The sequence below is a fragment of the Balaenoptera musculus genome, chromosome 19 (assembly GCF_009873245.2).
Source record: "Balaenoptera musculus isolate JJ_BM4_2016_0621 chromosome 19, mBalMus1.pri.v3, whole genome shotgun sequence".
NCBI lineage: Eukaryota > Metazoa > Chordata > Mammalia > Artiodactyla > Balaenopteridae > Balaenoptera > Balaenoptera musculus.
Genome location: NC_045803.1, coordinates 9,783,851 through 9,802,138, shown reverse-complemented (window position 1 = coordinate 9,802,138; position 18,288 = coordinate 9,783,851). Strand labels below are relative to the sequence as shown.

General features: G+C 49.7%; 1 protein-coding gene and 1 long non-coding RNA gene across 3 annotated transcripts in view; one reads left to right on the top strand and one right to left on the bottom strand.

The window, feature by feature from the left end:
* Positions 1 to 15,567, top strand: part of HIF3A (hypoxia inducible factor 3 subunit alpha) — a 30,801-nt gene extending 15,234 nt beyond the window's left edge. For both annotated transcript variants that reach the window (XM_036833639.1, XM_036833638.1), the window contains 7 exons: positions 1,369 to 1,487; positions 2,465 to 2,655; positions 3,983 to 4,087; positions 7,980 to 8,251; positions 9,371 to 9,488; positions 10,876 to 10,957; positions 13,302 to 15,567. In XM_036833639.1, the coding sequence (XP_036689534.1) occupies positions 1,369 to 1,487; positions 2,465 to 2,655; positions 3,983 to 4,087; positions 7,980 to 8,251; positions 9,371 to 9,488; positions 10,876 to 10,957; positions 13,302 to 13,399 (985 nt within the window). In that variant the 3' untranslated portion in view covers positions 13,400 to 15,567. The remainder of the gene's footprint in view (positions 1 to 1,368; positions 1,488 to 2,464; positions 2,656 to 3,982; positions 4,088 to 7,979; positions 8,252 to 9,370; positions 9,489 to 10,875; positions 10,958 to 13,301) is intronic.
* On the bottom strand, positions 4,665 to 15,655 carry LOC118885193. Its single transcript, XR_005017460.1, has 3 exons — positions 15,566 to 15,655; positions 7,416 to 7,634; positions 4,665 to 4,967 (listed from the first exon to the last, which is right to left on the bottom strand). It is a non-coding gene; the product is annotated as an uncharacterized LOC118885193 (long non-coding RNA).
* Positions 15,656 to 18,288: the final 2,633 nt, after the last annotated feature.

Sequence of the window (18,288 nt, the reverse complement as noted above, 5' to 3'; positions counted from 1 at the left end):
TTAAGCCCCATGAGAGCAGGAAGTTTTGTCTGTCTTGTGCGCTGCTGAATCTCCAGCGCCTAGAACAGTGTCTGGCACACAGTAGTTGCTCAATAAACAATAATGGCAAATACTTACATAGAGCTCACCCCGTGCCAGGCACGGTTCTATGCATTTGACATACACTAACTCATTTAGGCCTCACGACAACCTGGGGAGGAGGTACTATTATTATTCCCTCTTTACAGAAGAGGAAAATGAGGCCCAGAGAGGTTCAGCCATATGCTCAAGGTCACACAGCTCATAAGTGGCAGAGCTGGAACTTGAACCCAGGCTGCTGGCTGCAGAGCCCTTGCTCTTAACCACTAAGTATTACTGGTTGTGTAGGAAATGTCTGTGGAATGAATGAACGCGTGCATTTCATGTGGCATGTATGCATATGTGTGAGCCCAAGTGTATAGAGCATGTGTGCATATCTGATGTATACACTTGGGCGTATATGGGAGTTCCTGTTTGTGCCTGTAAGTGCCGAGGGTGCATACACGTGTGACTGTGTGACCTTATGTTTTTCAAGAGGGGTGGGGTGGCTTTGGATCCAGCCTAAATTGGAATGTTTCCAGCTCAGAAGGGGTGGGTGAGGATGGGGAAGGGTCACAGCTTCTCAAAGAGCTGGTAGAAGGACCACCCACATTCTGACCTGGATATTGTTCTGCAAATGAGATGCAAATGAAGGTCTGGTCCTCCACCCCAGACCCATTCTCCAGAAGCCAATTTGCAGAGAGAACATTTGAGTTGCTTCTGCAGCTACAGACTGGGGAGGGAGGGGGCGGCAGGAAGGCGCGAGGGACATAAGGATGTATTTATAAATTCGTTCCCTTGAATGTGACAAATGCCTATGAATAGAAACGTCATAAATAAAATCTCTTATTCATAAAAATATATCCCCATAAATTCTTCATATTTGGCAACATAAGAATATAGTAAGTACGTATTCCTCATCAATACATTTATAAGAATGTATTTATAAGTAAATATCTATAAAGAGAATATTTAGTTCTCATGCCTTTCACTCTCCCTGCTCTCTGCCCCTCATGGCCCCTCAGTCTCTCCTCTCTCTCTCTCTCTCCCCAGGCTGTGCTAAATGCCAACTCTTTTTTTCTGCCTTTCCTTCCACAGAGGGAGCTTGGGAAGACACACTTCACTTTCTTTTCAATGCTATTATAATAAAAAGCATTCAACAAAATTTAAATCTTTAAAACAAGTCAATGTGGCAAAGTATTTTCTGCACAATGCCCACCAGCCCCCGGATGAGACTGCCCTCTTCTAACGGGACATCATATGTGGGGGCTGCTACCTGACTCCCACTCCCCTTTCTGCCCTGTACCCCAGCCGGGTGGAAGAGACCGAAGTGGTGCTGTCCCTGGAGCAAACGGAGCGACACTCTCGCAGACACGTTCAGCGGGGCACCCCCTCTCAGAAGGATGCCCCTAATCCTGGTGACAGCCTTGGTATGGGGCAGGGCTGGGGCTGGGAGGGGTTGTGTCCCCAGGATGCTCGGAAGAAAGCCCAAGTGCCTTAATGCCACTCGCTTGGCCCTGTGTGACCTGCTTCCCTCCCCTTCTTACTCTCTGAGCCACACCAGCTTCCTTAGTGCTCTGGGAACAAACCAAACTCTTTCATGCCTCAGGGCCTTTGCACATGTAGTTTCCTCCGCCCAGAACGCCCTTCTCTCTTCCCTCCTCCCTCTTCTCCTCTGTCCCCAGGATGATTGCTTCAGTCTTGTTGCTCTCTGCTCTGAATCCTGCTGTGGCTTCCAATCGCCCCCACTTTCCATTTGTTCCGTGCTCCCACTTCACTGTTCTTTGGCTTCCGGTAATCTTGACCCTTCCACGTCTGGCTCCTTTCTACCTCTTCCTTCTCCTCTGCTTAACACCCCACCCCCTCCAATCCTGGATGGATGAGTTTCCCTCCCTGTTTGTTCTTCAGGGCCTCACCGTCTCCAAACTGGTGCTGGCAACCCATGCTCCTGGGTGTGGTAATGAGGTCCCCCATATCCTTTCCTTTTCTGGCTTAGAACTGGCTCGGGGCCACATCTTGACCTCCAGGGACCTTAGAATCTCCTTGAGGATCATGGGCCAGTCTTTTCTCCTAACATGACAGCCCCCCAGGCTGAATGTTATTCTGTGCCACCGGAGAACCGGGTCAGTCACGTGCCATGGTCCAGCCATGTCAATTTTAAATATTAGAACATTTCCCCACCATTGGGCAACTGCTACAGTCTCCAGCCTACTGTGTGCCCTCACCCCATGTTAGCCCCTCCAGGGCAACTGAAGGGACAGCAGGAGTTCTCCAGGATTCAGCAGCACTGTGAACGGGGTCTACGCTGATGACCTAGTCAGCTATGCTCCCGGGGGTTGACAGAGGGCTCTGCCCCTCCGCCCTGGGTGACCATCCTGTGTCCTCCCCATCTTGATGTGTCCTGCAGACACCTCTGGTCCCCGGATCCTAGCCTTCCTGCACCCCCCTGCCCTGAGTGAGGCCGCCCTGGCCGCTGACCCCCGTCGTTTCTGTAGCCCTGACCTCCGTCGCCTCCTGGCACCGATCCTGGATGGGACTTCAGTAGCCGCTACCCCCAGCGCACCCCCAGCCCCACGACGCCCCCGAAGTCCTCTTCCGGTAAGCAGTCCCCTCCACTTCAGCCCTCAGGATCTAGGCTGTTTTGGCCTTTGGCTTGAACCTTGCTATTCTCTGGGCCTCAGTTTCTCCATCTATGTAGTGGAAAGGCTGGGATGAGATGAGTCTGGGGTTCCTTCAAGACCTAGACTCCAGATTCTTCAGCTGTTATCTGGACCAAAACCTAGGATGTTTGGGACTGGCATGGGTGACCCCCTCATTGCTTGTGACCAAGCATCCAGGTTTTCTGAAGTTTGAATTCAGAGAGTCCAGAATGTCTAATGTCTTAAACTGCACAAACCTGGATTCAAATCCTGACTCTGCCATTTATAGCTGTGTTACCCTGGACACGTGGGGCCTCGGTTTCTTCACCTGCAAAATTCAGATAACAGCAAGTAGCCACCTCATTGGTTATTGTGAGGGTTCAACGAAATCATTCATGAGAAGCACTTAGTAAAGGCTTCAAGAGACCTTAACGGTTACTGTTTTTACTTAAGGGTCCAGACAGTCTGACCTTTGACTCAGGGGTCCATATTATCTGGTCTTGACTTTCCTTATTGCCACCTTTGTGACCCCCCCCCCAAAATATCTTCTCTCCACCGGAGAAATAGACTGTGACATTTGACCTCACCCTTTACCCTTGGGAAGCTGGACTGGGCATTGTTTTCCTCCAGACTCCAAGACATTTAACCCCAGAGGGCCAGAATATCTTGGCCTCAGGCTTTGGTCTTTCGAACCTTTGATGTTTGCTCTGTCAATCTACACCCAGAGGGACTTCCCTGGTAGCGCAGTGGTTAAGAATCCACCTGCCAATGCAGGGGACACTGGTTCGAGCCCTGGTCCAGGAAGATCCCACATGCCACAGAGCAGCTAAGCCTGTGCGCCACAACTACTGAGCCTGTGCTCTAGAGCCCCTGCACCACAACTACTGAGCCCGCGTGCTGCAACTACTGAAGCCCGCGCGCCTAGAGCCCGCGCTCCACAACAAGAGAAGCCACCACAATGAGAAGCCCGCGCACCGCAATGAAGTGTAGCCCCCGCTCACCGCAACTAGAGAAAGCCCGCATGCAGCAACGAAGACCCAACATAGCCAAAAATAAATAAAATAAGATAAATAAATTTATGTATAAAAAAAATTTATGCCCAGGCACTCAGACTTTTGAACACCCAGGTGCAGAAACTCACATTTGCTATTTGACCCCTTTGGTGTCCCAGCTGTCTGACATTTGACCCTCACTTCTACTCCTGAGCTCAAATGTTTAAACTGCCTTACTGCTTAACATCTCCCAGGCTCAAGATTTCCTTAAGTCTCTATTCTCTCTCCCCACAGGCTGATCTCCCTGATGAACTACTTGTGGATGTGGAGAATGCACACAAACTCTTTGCCTCTGGGAAAGACCTTGAGGCAGTGGAGACAGATCTAGATATAGCTCAGGTAAGGGCTGGCATGGAAGGAACAGTCTTTACCTCTGGGTTCTGGGTGACATATCTAAGTTTTAGAGAAGGATGGTGGAATGGTTAAGGGGATGAGTGGATGGATGGATAGATGGGTCATTGAATTCACTAGGTGGATGATGGTAGAGAGATGGATGGATAATGCTTAGGTATTTGGATGGATGGATGGATGGATGATGTATGTTTGGATGGGTAGCTGGATAGATAGACCGTTGGATGGATGATAGATGGATAATGTTTGGATGATTGATGGTCTGGAGAGATAAATGACAGTGGCATGGATGTATTAGCTATATATCACTGTGTAACAAATTACCCCAAAACTCAGTACCTTCAAACAAACATTTATGGGACTTCCCTGGCAGTCCAGTAGTTGAGACTTCACCTTCCAATGCAGGGGGTGCAGGTTCAATCCCTGGTCGGAGAGCTAAGATCCCACATGCCTCAGGGCCAAAAAACCAAAACATAAAACAGATGCAATATTGCTACATATTCAATAAAGACTTTAAAAATGGTCCACATCAAAAAAAAAAAAAAACTTAAAAAAAAACCCCAAACATTTATTATGTCACACAATTTCTGAGAATCAGGAATCTGGGAGCAGCTTAGCTGGATGGTTTTTTCTGAGTCTCTCATGAGGTTGAAGTCAAGCTCTCAGGCAGGGCCATAGTCATCTGGGGCTAGAGGATTCAATTCCAAACTCACACACATGGTTGTTGGCAGGCCTCAGTCCCGCACTGGCTTTGGCTGGAGGCCTCAGTTCCTCACCATGCGGGCCTGCATAGAGGCTGCCTAAGCATTCTCACAACATGGCAGCTGGCTTCCCCCAAGGCAAGTAATCCAAGAGACAGAGAGTGAACCTAAGACAGAAGATGCAGTCTTTTATAACCTAATCTCAGAAGTGACATACCATCACTTTTGCTGTATTGTATTGGTCCTACAGACCAACCCTGGTACAATGTGGAAGGCAGCCACAAACAAGTGGGAACACCAAAAGGCAAGGACCATTGGGATTTATGTCTCTCCTTCACACAAAACTCACTCACCCCCTCCCGAGTCCCCTAAAGTCTCTTCCCACTACACCATCAACTTTAAGTCCAGAATCTCGTCACCTCAGTCAGGTCTGGGTGTGGCAAAGCACCTCAAATACAGTTCCTCTCAATCTGTTGGTCTGTGAACTAAAGAGACAAGTTGTCTGCCACCCACATACCCAACATCCAGTGATGGAACAGGCAGAGAATAACTGCCAAAAACACTCCTATTCAAAAAAAAGGGGAAAGGAGAGCACACAGGTATCACTGGTCCACAGCAGTTTTGAAATCCAGTTGGGCAAATATCAAAAGTTCCTTGGTCAGAACCCATTCTGACTCAAAAACATCCCAGTTTTTCTCCATGGTTCTTAGCTCCACCCTCTGGGCTCTTGGCAATTCACTCTGAGTCATCCTTCCTTTTTCATAAAAAGGTAACATGTATTTGCAGCTGAGTGGTTTTCATAACCTGCTTCCTGCTTTTAGAACTTTGATGGCCCAAAGGCCTCTTTTCATTTTGTACCATCTTTGTCGCTTTCAGGCCAAGCTGGCAATGCTTCTGTGCATATAAGTCTCTTAAAAAAACAAAAAACAAAAAACTTTGTATGTCTTAAATGAACCTCTTTGGAGTTCACTCCATTAGACAAAAGCCATACCCACAAATCTCTGAGATAAACCCTTCCCTACCTCGGGCTTCCGTTGAGATGGCTGAGTGACAGTGCCCTGAGGTTTAATAGAAGCCCTATTGTTTGATTGAGAAGACCTATGAGGCACATCCTTAAACCCTAGAGTACCTTTTGTCTGACTGAGGATATTCTAGGCACCACCTTTTGTCTTTCTGAGGTCTTAACAAGGAATTTTATAAACGCACCCTGGGCTTAATCTTTAGACCATGCTTTCCCGAGAGTGCCCTTCTTTGCTCAGAAACTATTTCTTAATTTTAGCATCACTTGCCATCTGGGGAATTCCCAGAGTCAGCCAAACCCAAGGGGAGGGGCACAATCCTCCAGACTGTCAAGTCTGCCCAAGACTTCTGACGTCAGCCACAAGTTTGGGGGTCCCCAGGGCTACCCTCACTTCAGAGCAGCTGCCTACAAATTCAGAGATTCTCATGGGCTCCCTCAGGTTTTATAATTTACTAGAACTAGTCATAAAACTAAGGAAAGCACTGTATTTATGATTACAGTCTTATTATAGCAAAAGAATATTATAGCCAAAGGAAGAAATTCATAGGGTGGAATCTGGGGCTGGGAAAGTCCCAAGTTCAAAGCTTTCATGTCCCCAGGGATGGTATTACCCTCCTGGCATTGATGTGTGGAAACATGCCTATGGAATACTGCCAGTCCTAGAAGCTCACCCCAGCTTTGGTCTCCAGAGTTTTTATTGAGGTTTCATTGTGTAGGCATGATCAACTGAGTTATTGCCAATGTAGTTGAATTCCACCTCCATCTCCACCTTCCCCAGCACACACACACATTTTCCTTGGAGGTCAGGCTGATTTCACGTGGCCCAAAGCCCCAGCCCTCAAATCCCATGGTTGGCCTTTCGGGCATGGATAGTCCCCGTCCTGAGTTGTCTTGTCAGAATAAACTATCAGGTGTGGTCCAAGGGGTCCATCACGAGTAGCCAAGACACACCCACCTATCACTTGGGAAATTCCAAGGGTTTAGATGTCACCTCCCAGGAGCCAGGACAAAGGCCGAACCTCTTTTTGGGTAAAATTCTTCAGTACACAGGGAGGTTGAGAATTTTCAAGCCCTTCAAGCCCCAGCTCCTTCCTGTTTAACATTTCTTCCTTTATCTTTTCTCTCCCTTTGCCTTTTACTCCAAGTAAGCAAGAAGAAATCAGGCAGCCCCTTCAACACTTTGGCTGGAAATCTCCTTAGCTGGATCACCCAGCTTACTAGTTACATTTTCTACTTTCCACAAAAGTGCAGGTGACAGTGTTGCTAAACTTTCAGCCACTTCCCAGCAAAAACCTTTCCTCCAGCTTCGGATAACGTGTTCCTCACTTGCCTTCAAGCCCTCCGTGGCAGGCTCCTCATGGTTCAAATTTTGACCAATGCCTTGTTCAAGGCAATCTAGGCCTCCTCTAACAGGCCCTTCAAAGTCCTTCCAGCCCTTGCTCACTGCCCAGTGCAAAAGCCACTCTCCCATTTTAGGTTTTTGTTACAGCCACACCCCACACTCCTTATCAAAATCTTATTTGCTATCTATTTCTGGATAACAAATTACTGTAAAACTTCGAAGGTTAATACAAGCGTGTATTACTTCATATACCTTCTGAGGGTCAGGGGTTTGGGAGTCACTTAGCTGGGTGGCTTTTGCTCAGGGTCTCTCATGAGGTTGCAGTCAAGATGTCACGCAGGGTTGCAGTCATCTGAAGGCTTGACTGGGACTAGAAGATCCACTTCCCAGATCCCTCTCTTGGCTGTTGGCAAGAGGTCTGTTTCTTGCCTTGTGGGCCTCTCCAGAGGGCTCCCCTCAAGAGCCAGTGACCTGAGAGAGAGAGAGCACAGCAACAACGGAAGCCACAGTATCGTTACAACCTAATGTTGGAAGTCACACACCATCATCTCCTCAATATCCTATTGTTACCAGGTCAGCCCTAGTCACCATAGTAGGGGACTAAACTAGGGTGTGAAAACCAAGAGGTGAGGATCCTTGGGGGCCATCTTGGCAACTGGCTACCACAGAGTCCTTCTACCCATTTTACAGATGAGGAAACTGAGGCTCAGACTCTTGACCTCAGGCACACAACTCAGAAGTGGTGGAGCTGGGACTCTAGCCCGGGCCCACCCAAGGCCAAGGCTCATGCTCTTAACTCCCTCCTGCCCTCCGCAGGACGTCGATGCTCTGGACTTGGAGATGCTGGCCCCCTACATCTCCATGGATGATGACTTCCAGCTCAACTCCAGTGAGCAGCTACCCAGGGCCTACCACAGACCTCCAGGGGCTGTCCCCCGGCCCCGTGCACGGAGCTTCCACGGCATGTCGCCCCCAACCCCTGAGCCCTCCCTGCTGCCCCGCTGGGGGAGTGACCCCCGGCTGAGCTGTTCCAGCCCCTCCAGAGGGGACCCCTCAGCATCCTCCCCCATGGCTGGGGCTCGGAAGAGGTGAGCCACAGTAGATGTGGGATGTAAAGAAGCGTAGAGGGAATTCCCTGGCAGTCCAGTGGTTAGGACTCCGTGCTTTGACTGCTGAGGGTGTGGGTTCAATCCCTGGTCGGGGAACTAAGATACTGTGAGCAGTGGCGTGGCAAAAAAAAAAAAAAAAAAAAGAAGTATAGAGAAGGTCCCTGGCCCCATCTCTCTCCTGCCTCCTACTTCAGCCTCATCCCTTATTATTCCTTCTACCCTGACGTCTGCTCCAGCCAGGCCCTCAGTGTCCCCAGCACATGTCATGTTTGTTTCAAACTTTATGTCTTTGCCTCGGCTGTGCCTTCCTTCTGGAGTGCCCTCCACTGTTCTCATTGTTTATCCAAATCCCACCAGTCAACCACGGCCCTCTCCTTTAGAATATATTTCTATCTGGCCTAGTAACAATTTTTGTCATAGTGAAGAGGACATCGCCACGGTGTCAGAGAAACTGCCTAGAACTAAGTTCCCTAACACCTTTGAATATCTGTTGAAAGCCATGGACCCTTCCCCAGAAGATTTACACACACATATAGACACATGATTTTGCATATAATTTCAGAGGATCCATGTCCCCCTTCCAAAGATGTTACACTACTAATACTCAAGTTTTTGCTCTCCAAATTGTAGGCATGTGCCCATTTAGTCTCCAGGATGGTCTCGTTACTATCCTTATAAGGCTTTCATGGATACATCTCATTATTTTCCAAGGCTTTCAGTTTGGAGTTGGATATACAGTGGGTGCCTAATAACGATTTGTGAAGTGAGAGAGGGAGGAAATTAGTGAATATAGTAGTTGGATGGATGGATGGATGGATGGATGGATGGGGGAGTGGGTGGCTGAGTGGATGGATAGATAGGTGGACGAATGGAAGGATAGACGGACGGTGGTTGTATAGGTGGGTGGGTGATGGATCACTGGGGAGATGAATGGGAAGATGGATTTGCAGATGGATGAGTGGATGGATTGGTGGCTGTATGAGTAAAGGAATAAATAGGTGCTTGGGGGAGTGAATGAACGCTCATCACCTGCTCACACTGGTGCCCACACCTGCCCAGGTTTGCTGGGTTCTGAGATTCTTGCCTGTCTTCCTCCAGGGCCCTGGCCCAGAGCTCAGAGGACGAGGCAGAGGGGGTGGAGCTGCTGGGAGTGAGACCCCCCAAACGGTCCCCCAGCCCAGAACCCGGAAACTTCCTGCTGCCTCCCCTCAGCCTGGTATGTGTGGGGATTCGTGGGATTCTCTGGCCCTCAGAACCCAGCAGGCTTAAACCTAGTTTTTATAGATGGAAAAACAAGAGAGGCGGGGCCTGGCTGAAGGTCAAATGGACGGTCAGCCATCCAGCTAGGGCTAGGACCTTGATCTGCTGGTTCAGGCAACAGGTATCGAAGGGCTTTGCAAATAGACGTAAGTTGGTGGTAAGTGCTAAGAAGAAAAAATAAGCAGGGTAAGGGGAGAAATGACAAGGGTGAATATCTCTAGGAATCTTCTCTGCTCCCATGGAACACTCCCTCCCAAACCTAGCACAGGTCTTGGCCTTGGATTATTAGTGTAGCTCTAAGAGTACAGACACTAGAGTCAGACTGACTTGGGTTCGAGTCCCAGGTCCGTCACTCAGTAACTGTGAGACCTTGGGTGGGTGACGTCACCACTCTCAGCCTCAGTCTCCTCATCTGGGAAGTAGCAGATAGTTACATTTCATAGGACTGGCCTGAGACGTAATGAAATCAGGCCCTTAGCTGCTCCTTAGTGGGCTACTGATAAATGGGCGTATAAAAGCCAACCAAACAAGAGAGCACCTCGGGCTCCTCACTCTGAACAGGGCTGTTTGAACATGAGAGTATGGTTGGTAATATCAACAGCTCTTATTTATTGAGTGCCTACCACGTGCCAGACGCTGACTGCACAAAGTGCCTTGCATGATTATTCAATCCCTACAGCCACTCTTGAAATATTATCATTATTATTATTATTATTCACATTTACATACAAGAGGGTAAGCAACTGCATCAGTCAGAGACTGGACAGGAAACAGAGAACATGTTCAAATGGGGTGTTGAGGAGAATTTAGTAACAGGACTGTTGGCAAAGGTGTAGGCATCACCCCGGGGTTAGCAACACCATCCCTAGCCTAAAGGCACAGGGCAGGGTGGTGCTCACTGGATCCTGGAGAGAGTAGGGTCCACCTTGTAAGAGCTGAAACCTTCCGTGGCGGGACACAGCCAACCCAAGATGACCCAGCAGGGAAGCAGCTAGAAGATCAAATACCCCTTGTCTTCCTCCTCCCACCTGCTGGTATCTCCCATCATGTGAACCTCAAAGGAACACACAGAGCAAGGTTGCATGTTGATGGAGTCAACATGTGACACGCACAGGTCAGCCCGCTGGGGCACCGAAGAAGGGGAGAACAAGGCTCTGGAGGGACCCATGGAGGACGTCTGGGACAGTGACTCACCCAAATTCACAGCCAATAAGCGGCCACTGAACACCACAGTGCCCGTAACCACTGCCCCATCCTGCCTCCTTGGATGTGGTGGTGATGATGATGATGGTGATGATGGTGATGATTATGATGATGATGGCGGCTTTGTCTGTGTCCCCTAGAGTTTCCTTCTGACAGGAGGACCAGCCCCAGGGAGCCAGCAGGATCCCAGCACCCACCTCCTAGAACTGAATGAGCCCCTGGGTGAGTAGCAACCTGGGTAGACAGAGAGGCTCTGGGTCCCCATCTCCTGTGGGAGGTGCCTTAGGTGGCTGAGAGAGGGTGGGGTGATTCTGAGGCTGGTGGGGGGCTGTCCGTGCCTGGACATGACCTTAGTGGAAACAGGCAGCCCCTCCCTCTTCTCAGGGACACCGTGGGAGGAAAGAGAGGCCCTGAGGGAGGCAGGGGCTGGCCAAAGCTGTCCCTTGAGGTGGAAGCCGAGCCCGGGCCCGAGTCTAGGTCTCCCCAAGCCTGTGTCTGATTGTCCCTTGGTCATTCCCAGCTGTGTGGCTTTGGGAGATAGTTTCTGCTTCTAGAGTCTCGGTTTCCCCATTCTTGTCAGTGGGGCGCCTATTTTCTGTAAGGAAAAACCCCAATGAACTTTTTGGCCCACCCAATATAAGAGTTCATACTTTAAGGAGATGTTTTGAGGACTTGTGGAGATGCCGCCCAGGAAGAGCTTAGCACGAGACCTGCTTCACAATAAACGCTCAAGAAGTGTCGCCCTTGAGGTGATGCTGGTCCCAGAAAACCTCCCCCCCCGCCCCACAACCCCGCAGAGTATGAGACAAGCTGCTTTGTCTGTGCTGCTGTCATCACCTTCCAGCACAACTATGAACAGCCATAGCTCCACCTGAAACCCGCAGGCATTGGCCATGAGGGAGCTTTCCAAAGCACGAATCTGACCCTGGCCTTCCTCTGCTCAGAGCTCTTCTATGCCTCCCTAGCGCCCTTCAGAGAAAGATCAAGCCCCTCATCTTGGACTCCAGTCTCTGCGGGGTCTGACTGTTGCCTCGTCTCACACTGCACTCCGCTTCACATCCTCCATTTCAGCCACAGTCACTAGCCTTTAATTCATTCTTTCCATCATGTGTGTAGCAAATATTCACTAAACACACAGTAAGTGCCAGGCACTGTCCTAAGAGCTGAAGACAAAACTGGGAACAAAACACACGGAATACCCCTGCCCTCACAGAGCTGACATGCTAGTGAGGGAGATAGTCCAGAACAAAGAAACAAATGCAGTAAAGAGTACATGTGATGAAAAATAGTGCTACTTGGGAAAATAATGTGTGCAGAGGAAAAAGGAGTTCTGCGGTGGGGGGATTTCCATTTTAGACAGTATGATTAGGGGTGGTCTCATGGAGAAGGTGCCATTTGAACAAAGACCTGAAGGAGGTGAGGGAGTGAGTTGTGACAATTTCTGGGGGAAGAGCATCCCAGGCAGAGGGAACAGCAAATGCAAAGGTCCTGAGGTAGGAGTGTATCTGTCTTCTATGGGGAAAAATCAGGCCAGTGTGGCTAAAGCACAGAGAAGAGAGGAGAGAAGCAGATTCCACAGGGCCACTGTGGGGCATTGTGAGGACTGTGAAGTCATCTTGCTTGAGGAGCCTGCCTCAGGGCCTTTGCATATGCTGATCCCTCTGCCTGGAATGCTTTTCCCTCCAATCTTTGTCTAATTACCACATCCTTTAGATCTCAGATCAAATACAACTCCCTCCACAGAGCCGTCCCTCATTTCCCAAGCTATGGTTTGAAACACTCATCACAATCTACATTCACATAGGAGTTTGTAACATTATTTTATTACTGTCTGTCTACTCCTCACAGGGCAGAGGCCTGGCCTGTCTTGGTCATTGTGCTTCACCGTGTGTGCAAGGCTGGGCAGTGGCTGGGCACAGAGCAGGGCCTCAGTACATATTTGTAAATGAAGAGCTAACGTTTATCTAGAGCTCATTCTGTGCCAAGCTTTGTGCTAAATCTGTTATGTACATGATCCAACTGACGCCCCTCACTGGAATGTCAGCCCCACGAGGGCAGGAAGTTTCATTTGTCCTGTTCACTACTGTGTCCCCAGTGCCTGGCACACAGTAGGTGCTCAACAAATATTTTTTGAATGAGTGAATTCTCATGAATGAAGTAGGTCTAAGTATCCCTGTTTCCCAGATGACCACAGCTCACTGGGCGCTGTTCAAAGCACTTTACGTGGATTCACTCATTTACTCCTCACTGACAGCCCTGTGGGAGGCAGGGGAGGTATTGTTGTTAGCCCATTTTACAGATGAGGTAACTGAGGCACAGAGAGGTAAAGTCACCTGTCCCAGTTCATACAGCAAGCAAATAGCAGAGCCTGGATTCAAACTCAGGTGGCATCTGGCTCCAGGCTTCTTAACATCTGGACACCCGAGATTCAGAGAACAGCACTTGCCCAAGATTTCATTCCTATTTGAATCTGGGCACGACTGCCTCACCAGCCATGCTTTTAACTGTCTGAAGACGGGTTGGGGTGATAACTCCCCACTGGTTTACCTTCCATCTTCCCCCACAGGCCTGGGCCCCTCCCTGCTCTCTCTCTACCCGGACGAGGACACCACCCAGCCCAGGAGCCACTTTCAGCCAGCGGCAGGCTTGGCCCAGGCCAACTGAGCCAGGTCCTCTTCCCATCTCCCTTCTCCCCCCCGCCAAGAAAGGACGTCAATCATACTCCAAGCCGGCAGCCAATGCACAGGATGGAGGTGCCGGGAGAGGGGTTCCCTCTCTCCTCTCGGTGACCCCCGCCCGCCTCAGGCCTACCTCAGTCCCCACCCCTCTGCCCCACCCCCACTGTCTGGGGGTGCTCCGGGGTGGTCTCAGCTCAGTGACCTCTGGGAGGGGGTCCCTGGCCCTCTCCTGCTTCTCTCAGGACTTCCCTTGGGGTTCTCAGTACCGGTTACCTCATCCTTTTCTCCAATTCTCTTGGCTTTATTTTCGGTAATTAGGGGTGGGGGAGTTTGGGGCTCAGATCTGCATTTCTGGGCTTGGGGGAGTATTGATAACCATAAGCACCTTGCTTTCTATCCATCTTTCTTTCATTCTTATTTTTATTTTTGTTGCTTTCATGATATGTTCTTCATCGCTACAAACTGCCTGGGGTCCATAAGAATGTGGGACTCTGATCTCCCCACCAACTCAGGTGTCAATGGGGACGGGAGGCCTCTGGGCCAGACCTCACCCCCGGCGACTCCTGATTGAGCCCTTAGCCTCCCAAGCGGCCACCCAGCTCTGCCCACCCCTCCGCTCTGGACTTCTGCTGGCTCCTGCCTGACCTGGACCCCGACTCCATAGGTGGTCTTCCTATCCCAGGTGTAGCTTCCAGACCATACCACCTCCACCCCTTTCTGGTTCTAGACCACACAGCTTTCGACCTACTCTGGTTCTAGACTGTGCCACTCCCGGCCTTCTCTGGTTCTAGGCTGCAAAACCCCCAACGTGGTCTGGTTTAGACCTTGCATCCTCCAAACTGCTGAGATTCCAGATCTCACCGTCTTCAGCTTTTTCTCCTTCTGGACCTCACAATCTCCAACTCTATCTTTCTACTTCACGCTCTCCAAAGTTGTCTGGTTCTAGGCCTCACAACCTCCAACTCTCTCAGGCCTAGGACCACCAGAATCCTCTGGCTCTAGAACTCACTCTCTGCCTTCCTCTGGTTCTAGGGCTCTCCCCACAGATCTCCCTTGTTCTCAGTGGCGCACTTTCCCACTCCTGCTGATTCCAGCTCTTACAACCAGATTTCTTCTGATGTTGGAACCCCACATCCCCAAGCTTGGAATTGGTTCTAGTCTTCCTGATCTGTAATGCATTTCGTTCCAAATCTAGACTTTGTAATGTCTCAATCATTTTGATTCATGATGCCCAGCTCATCCCTTTTCAACTCTACACTCGAGACTTGCTTCTCCCGTCAAAAAGAAGTAAAATGGGTTTCATGTCTTGACCTTATAACCAGTACTTTCAGAACCAGACACAATGTTCCAGTTCTCTTTTGCTCTCGACCTCATCATCGCTACCACTGACTGGTCCTGGACTATACAACCTTTACACTTTGCAATTTCCAGGGCCCTCTGATTCCAGATCTGATGATCTCCCTTTCTTCTGGTTCTAGTAATGGGCTTCAAATGTCTTCTGATTCCAGACCTCGTCCTATAAATTTCCTTGGTTCTAGACCTCACAATCTCCAATTCCCCCTTATTCCACATCTTATGACTCCAAACTACCGTGCATCTAGAACTCAGCCTTCAAACATCTTCTGATTACAGACCTTGCCTTATAAATTTTTCTGGTTCTAGACCTTACAGCTTTAAATTCCTGATTTTAGACCTTACAACTCCCAAATCCCTCTGGTGCTAGAACTTGGTCTTCAGACTTTTTCAAATTCTAGTCCTTACTCTGTATCTCTGGTTCTAGACCTCACAGCGTCCAAGTGCCTCTGATTTCAGATCCAAATTCTTCTGGCTCTAGAACTCAGCCTCCAAAGGCTTCTGATTTTAGAATCTGGACCTTGCCCTGTAGGTTCCTCTAGGTCTGAACCTTAAGACCTCTGACTCCCTCACTCCAGACCCCACCCTCCTAACTCTATTCTGGGCTTCCCGCCCAACTCAACTTGCTCTAATTACTACTCTCTGCCTTAAGTCTTCCCATTCCAGATCCCTACCCTCCAGGTCCTTGAGCTAATGGACTTCATGCTCAAGCCTCTCCATTCTCAGTCTCATATCCCTAAAAGTTCTCTGTCCTAGAACCCCCTCCCTCCCCACCTCAGCCCTCCAGATATGTACTTACTTTTACTTAACCCCAGGTATCTGGGGAACCTGGGGCTCCCTCACAATCCAGGTGACTTCCCCAGCCGCACAGGCACACGCACAGCCCTATCTGCATATCATGGGGTGGGGAGAGAGACCAGGACTCCTCAGTACTCCACCACCACCTATGTGTCCCCGTCCCCTTCCCCCAACCTTCTTTCGACGATGGTGCTATTCTTGGTCTCCCACAGGAAAAGGCCTCCCTCTCTCAACCCAATTCACCCCCTTTATGGAAGGCACTTCTCACTGTTTTGTAAAGGGATGGCCTGTCCAGATCGGTGCTATGAGGGGAAGGGTCTGACCCCTCCCTCTCTCAGGGGGTGACCTAGGCCCTCTATGGAGGGAACTGTGTGGGCTGGGGGAGGGGAGGGGACTGGACCAGCCATGCTGGCTCTGACACCCACTGATCTCTAAACCCCCATAAAGATCTCACCTTGGTAGGCACCAGAGCTCTGTGTGTTGACTCATCTGTGGGGTCGCTTCATGGGGTGTGGGTGCACCGGATGACTGGGTGTCCACGTCACTTTGTGATATAGGTCTATGTAACGTTGTGTGGCTGGTGATGTTTTCGTTCTGTGTGGGTCATTGTGACATAATTCTGTGAACCTGTGTATGGGGAGGGTTGTAATTCCTCCTACATGTGTTAGCGTCTGGGTGAAATGATTCAGCCTTATGTGTGTTTCTCATTACTTTGGATTTCTGTGTTCCTGAGTGTAGGAGGCATTGCGATTTTTCTTTTTTTTTTGGTACCTGTGTGTTGTTTGTGTGGTGGTGTGATTCTGGATGCACGTATGGGGCTGTTTGACAGTATAATTCTGTGTACTGATGTCTGTCTGTGTGACATGATTCTCTGTACTTGAGTGTGTGTGTGTGTGCACGCACACGTGCAAAAGAGAGATTTTGTGTCTACAGATTCATGTGTGGACGGGTGTGCTGTTCTGTCATGTCACCCTCATAACCCCTCTCCTATGTTCCACAAAATAATCTTTTCAAAGGAAGAAAACCACTTTTAGGGATTCCCTGGTGGTCCAGTGGTTAGGACTTGGCACTTTCACTGCCATTGCCCGGGTTCAATCCCTGCTTGGGGTGAACTAAGATCCCGCAAGCCACAAGGTGTGGCAAAAAATAAATAAATAAATAAAAATTTAAAAAAAGAAAAGAAAGCCACTTTTAAGCCTTCGCACTTGCTGTTCCTTCTGCCTTAAATGCCTTTTTCTCTTCTCCCCTCTCTTCACCTGATTATCTCCTACTCATACGTTAGATCTTGGTTCAGACATCCCCTCCTCCAAGAAGTCTTTCCTGCCTACCTCAGCTGGGTGAGGTCCTCCCACAACCTCCTGAGAGCTGCCCGCACCCCCGCCCCCACCGCATCAGCTCTAGGTACTCTGTCCCACTTTGAGTACTTATAACGGAGTGGATATAAAAAGTACTTACACTGTGTCAGGCCCTCTGTCACTTTACTTACGTGATCTTATCAAACTCTCCTCTCATCCTATACAATAGACAGTTATTATCCCCATTTTGCAGAGAATGAAACTGAGGTTCCAAGAGGACGATCCCTTGCCCGAGGTCACACAGCAGGGAAGGGCTGTGCTGGACTGGAATCCAGGATTCAAATCCATTATGGCATTCTTCCCACACACACCAAAAAAAAAAAAAAAAAATCTCAAAAATCTAACCCACAGCGTAGGCTCTGGAGCATACAGGAACAGTAGACTAGGAATTAAGAGCACAGGAATTAGGTGGGACAGGTTCAAGTTCTGGCTCTGCCACTTTCTTATTGTATGACCTTGGGCAAATACGTTGACCTCTGCAAATCTCAGTGTCCTTATCTGTAAAATGGAGATGATACTAGTATTTACCTTCTCGGGTGATTGTTGGATGTGGTAGGGTCAGATTGCCAGGACAAGAAGTTTTGGGGGTGGGATAGCTCGTGCTATCCCCAGGAGGGGCGCCAGAGCGGAGCCTTAAAGGATTTAGTGCTACAGTTCGGTATTGAGTAGCGGCTGTGGGTTTAGGAAGGATAGTCTGGAACGGTGTACAGTGAATGAAGATTGGGGATGGGAGTGGCATCTGGAGATGTTGCCTGAGGCTAAACTATTCAGGGTCTCTTAGGTCATCAGAAAAAGTCTGGGTTTTCTCCTAAGGGCACTGAGGAGCCATGGAAGGCTGGTGACTGGGGGGTGAGGAAGGAGAAAGGAAATGGTGCAACAAACTTCTAACCCTAGCTCAGGGCTAGGGGATCCAGGGCACCTTTAATTAATAACTTAGAAACACTGGCCCTTTCTGGTGTTGGTTTGAGAAACCGCCCATTTTTCAGAGAGGGGTAAGTGAGGCCCTAGAGAGGAAGGGAAGATTTCTTTGTTTAAGGTCACGCAGGTAAAGTGACAGAAGGGCTGGACCCCCGGCTCCGGTTCCGCGTTGGGCATGGTGCTGCCTCGCAGAAAAGCCACACCCACCAGCAGCATTCGCAACCCACCTACCAACGGGAGAAGACGGCAGGGAAATCCCACTTTAAGACCCCGAGAAACTTCTGCAGCTCGGAACACGGAACTTTGGGAGCCGGAGCCACGCCGGGCCTTTTTTGCCCGCGCGCCCCTTTTCGCCTTCCCCATTGGCTCATGCTAGGAAGGGCGCCGTCAGGGGGCCCTCTGGTCACCTTCTCCGCGCGCTCTACGGCTAAAGCGCCCTGCGCAGGCGCGC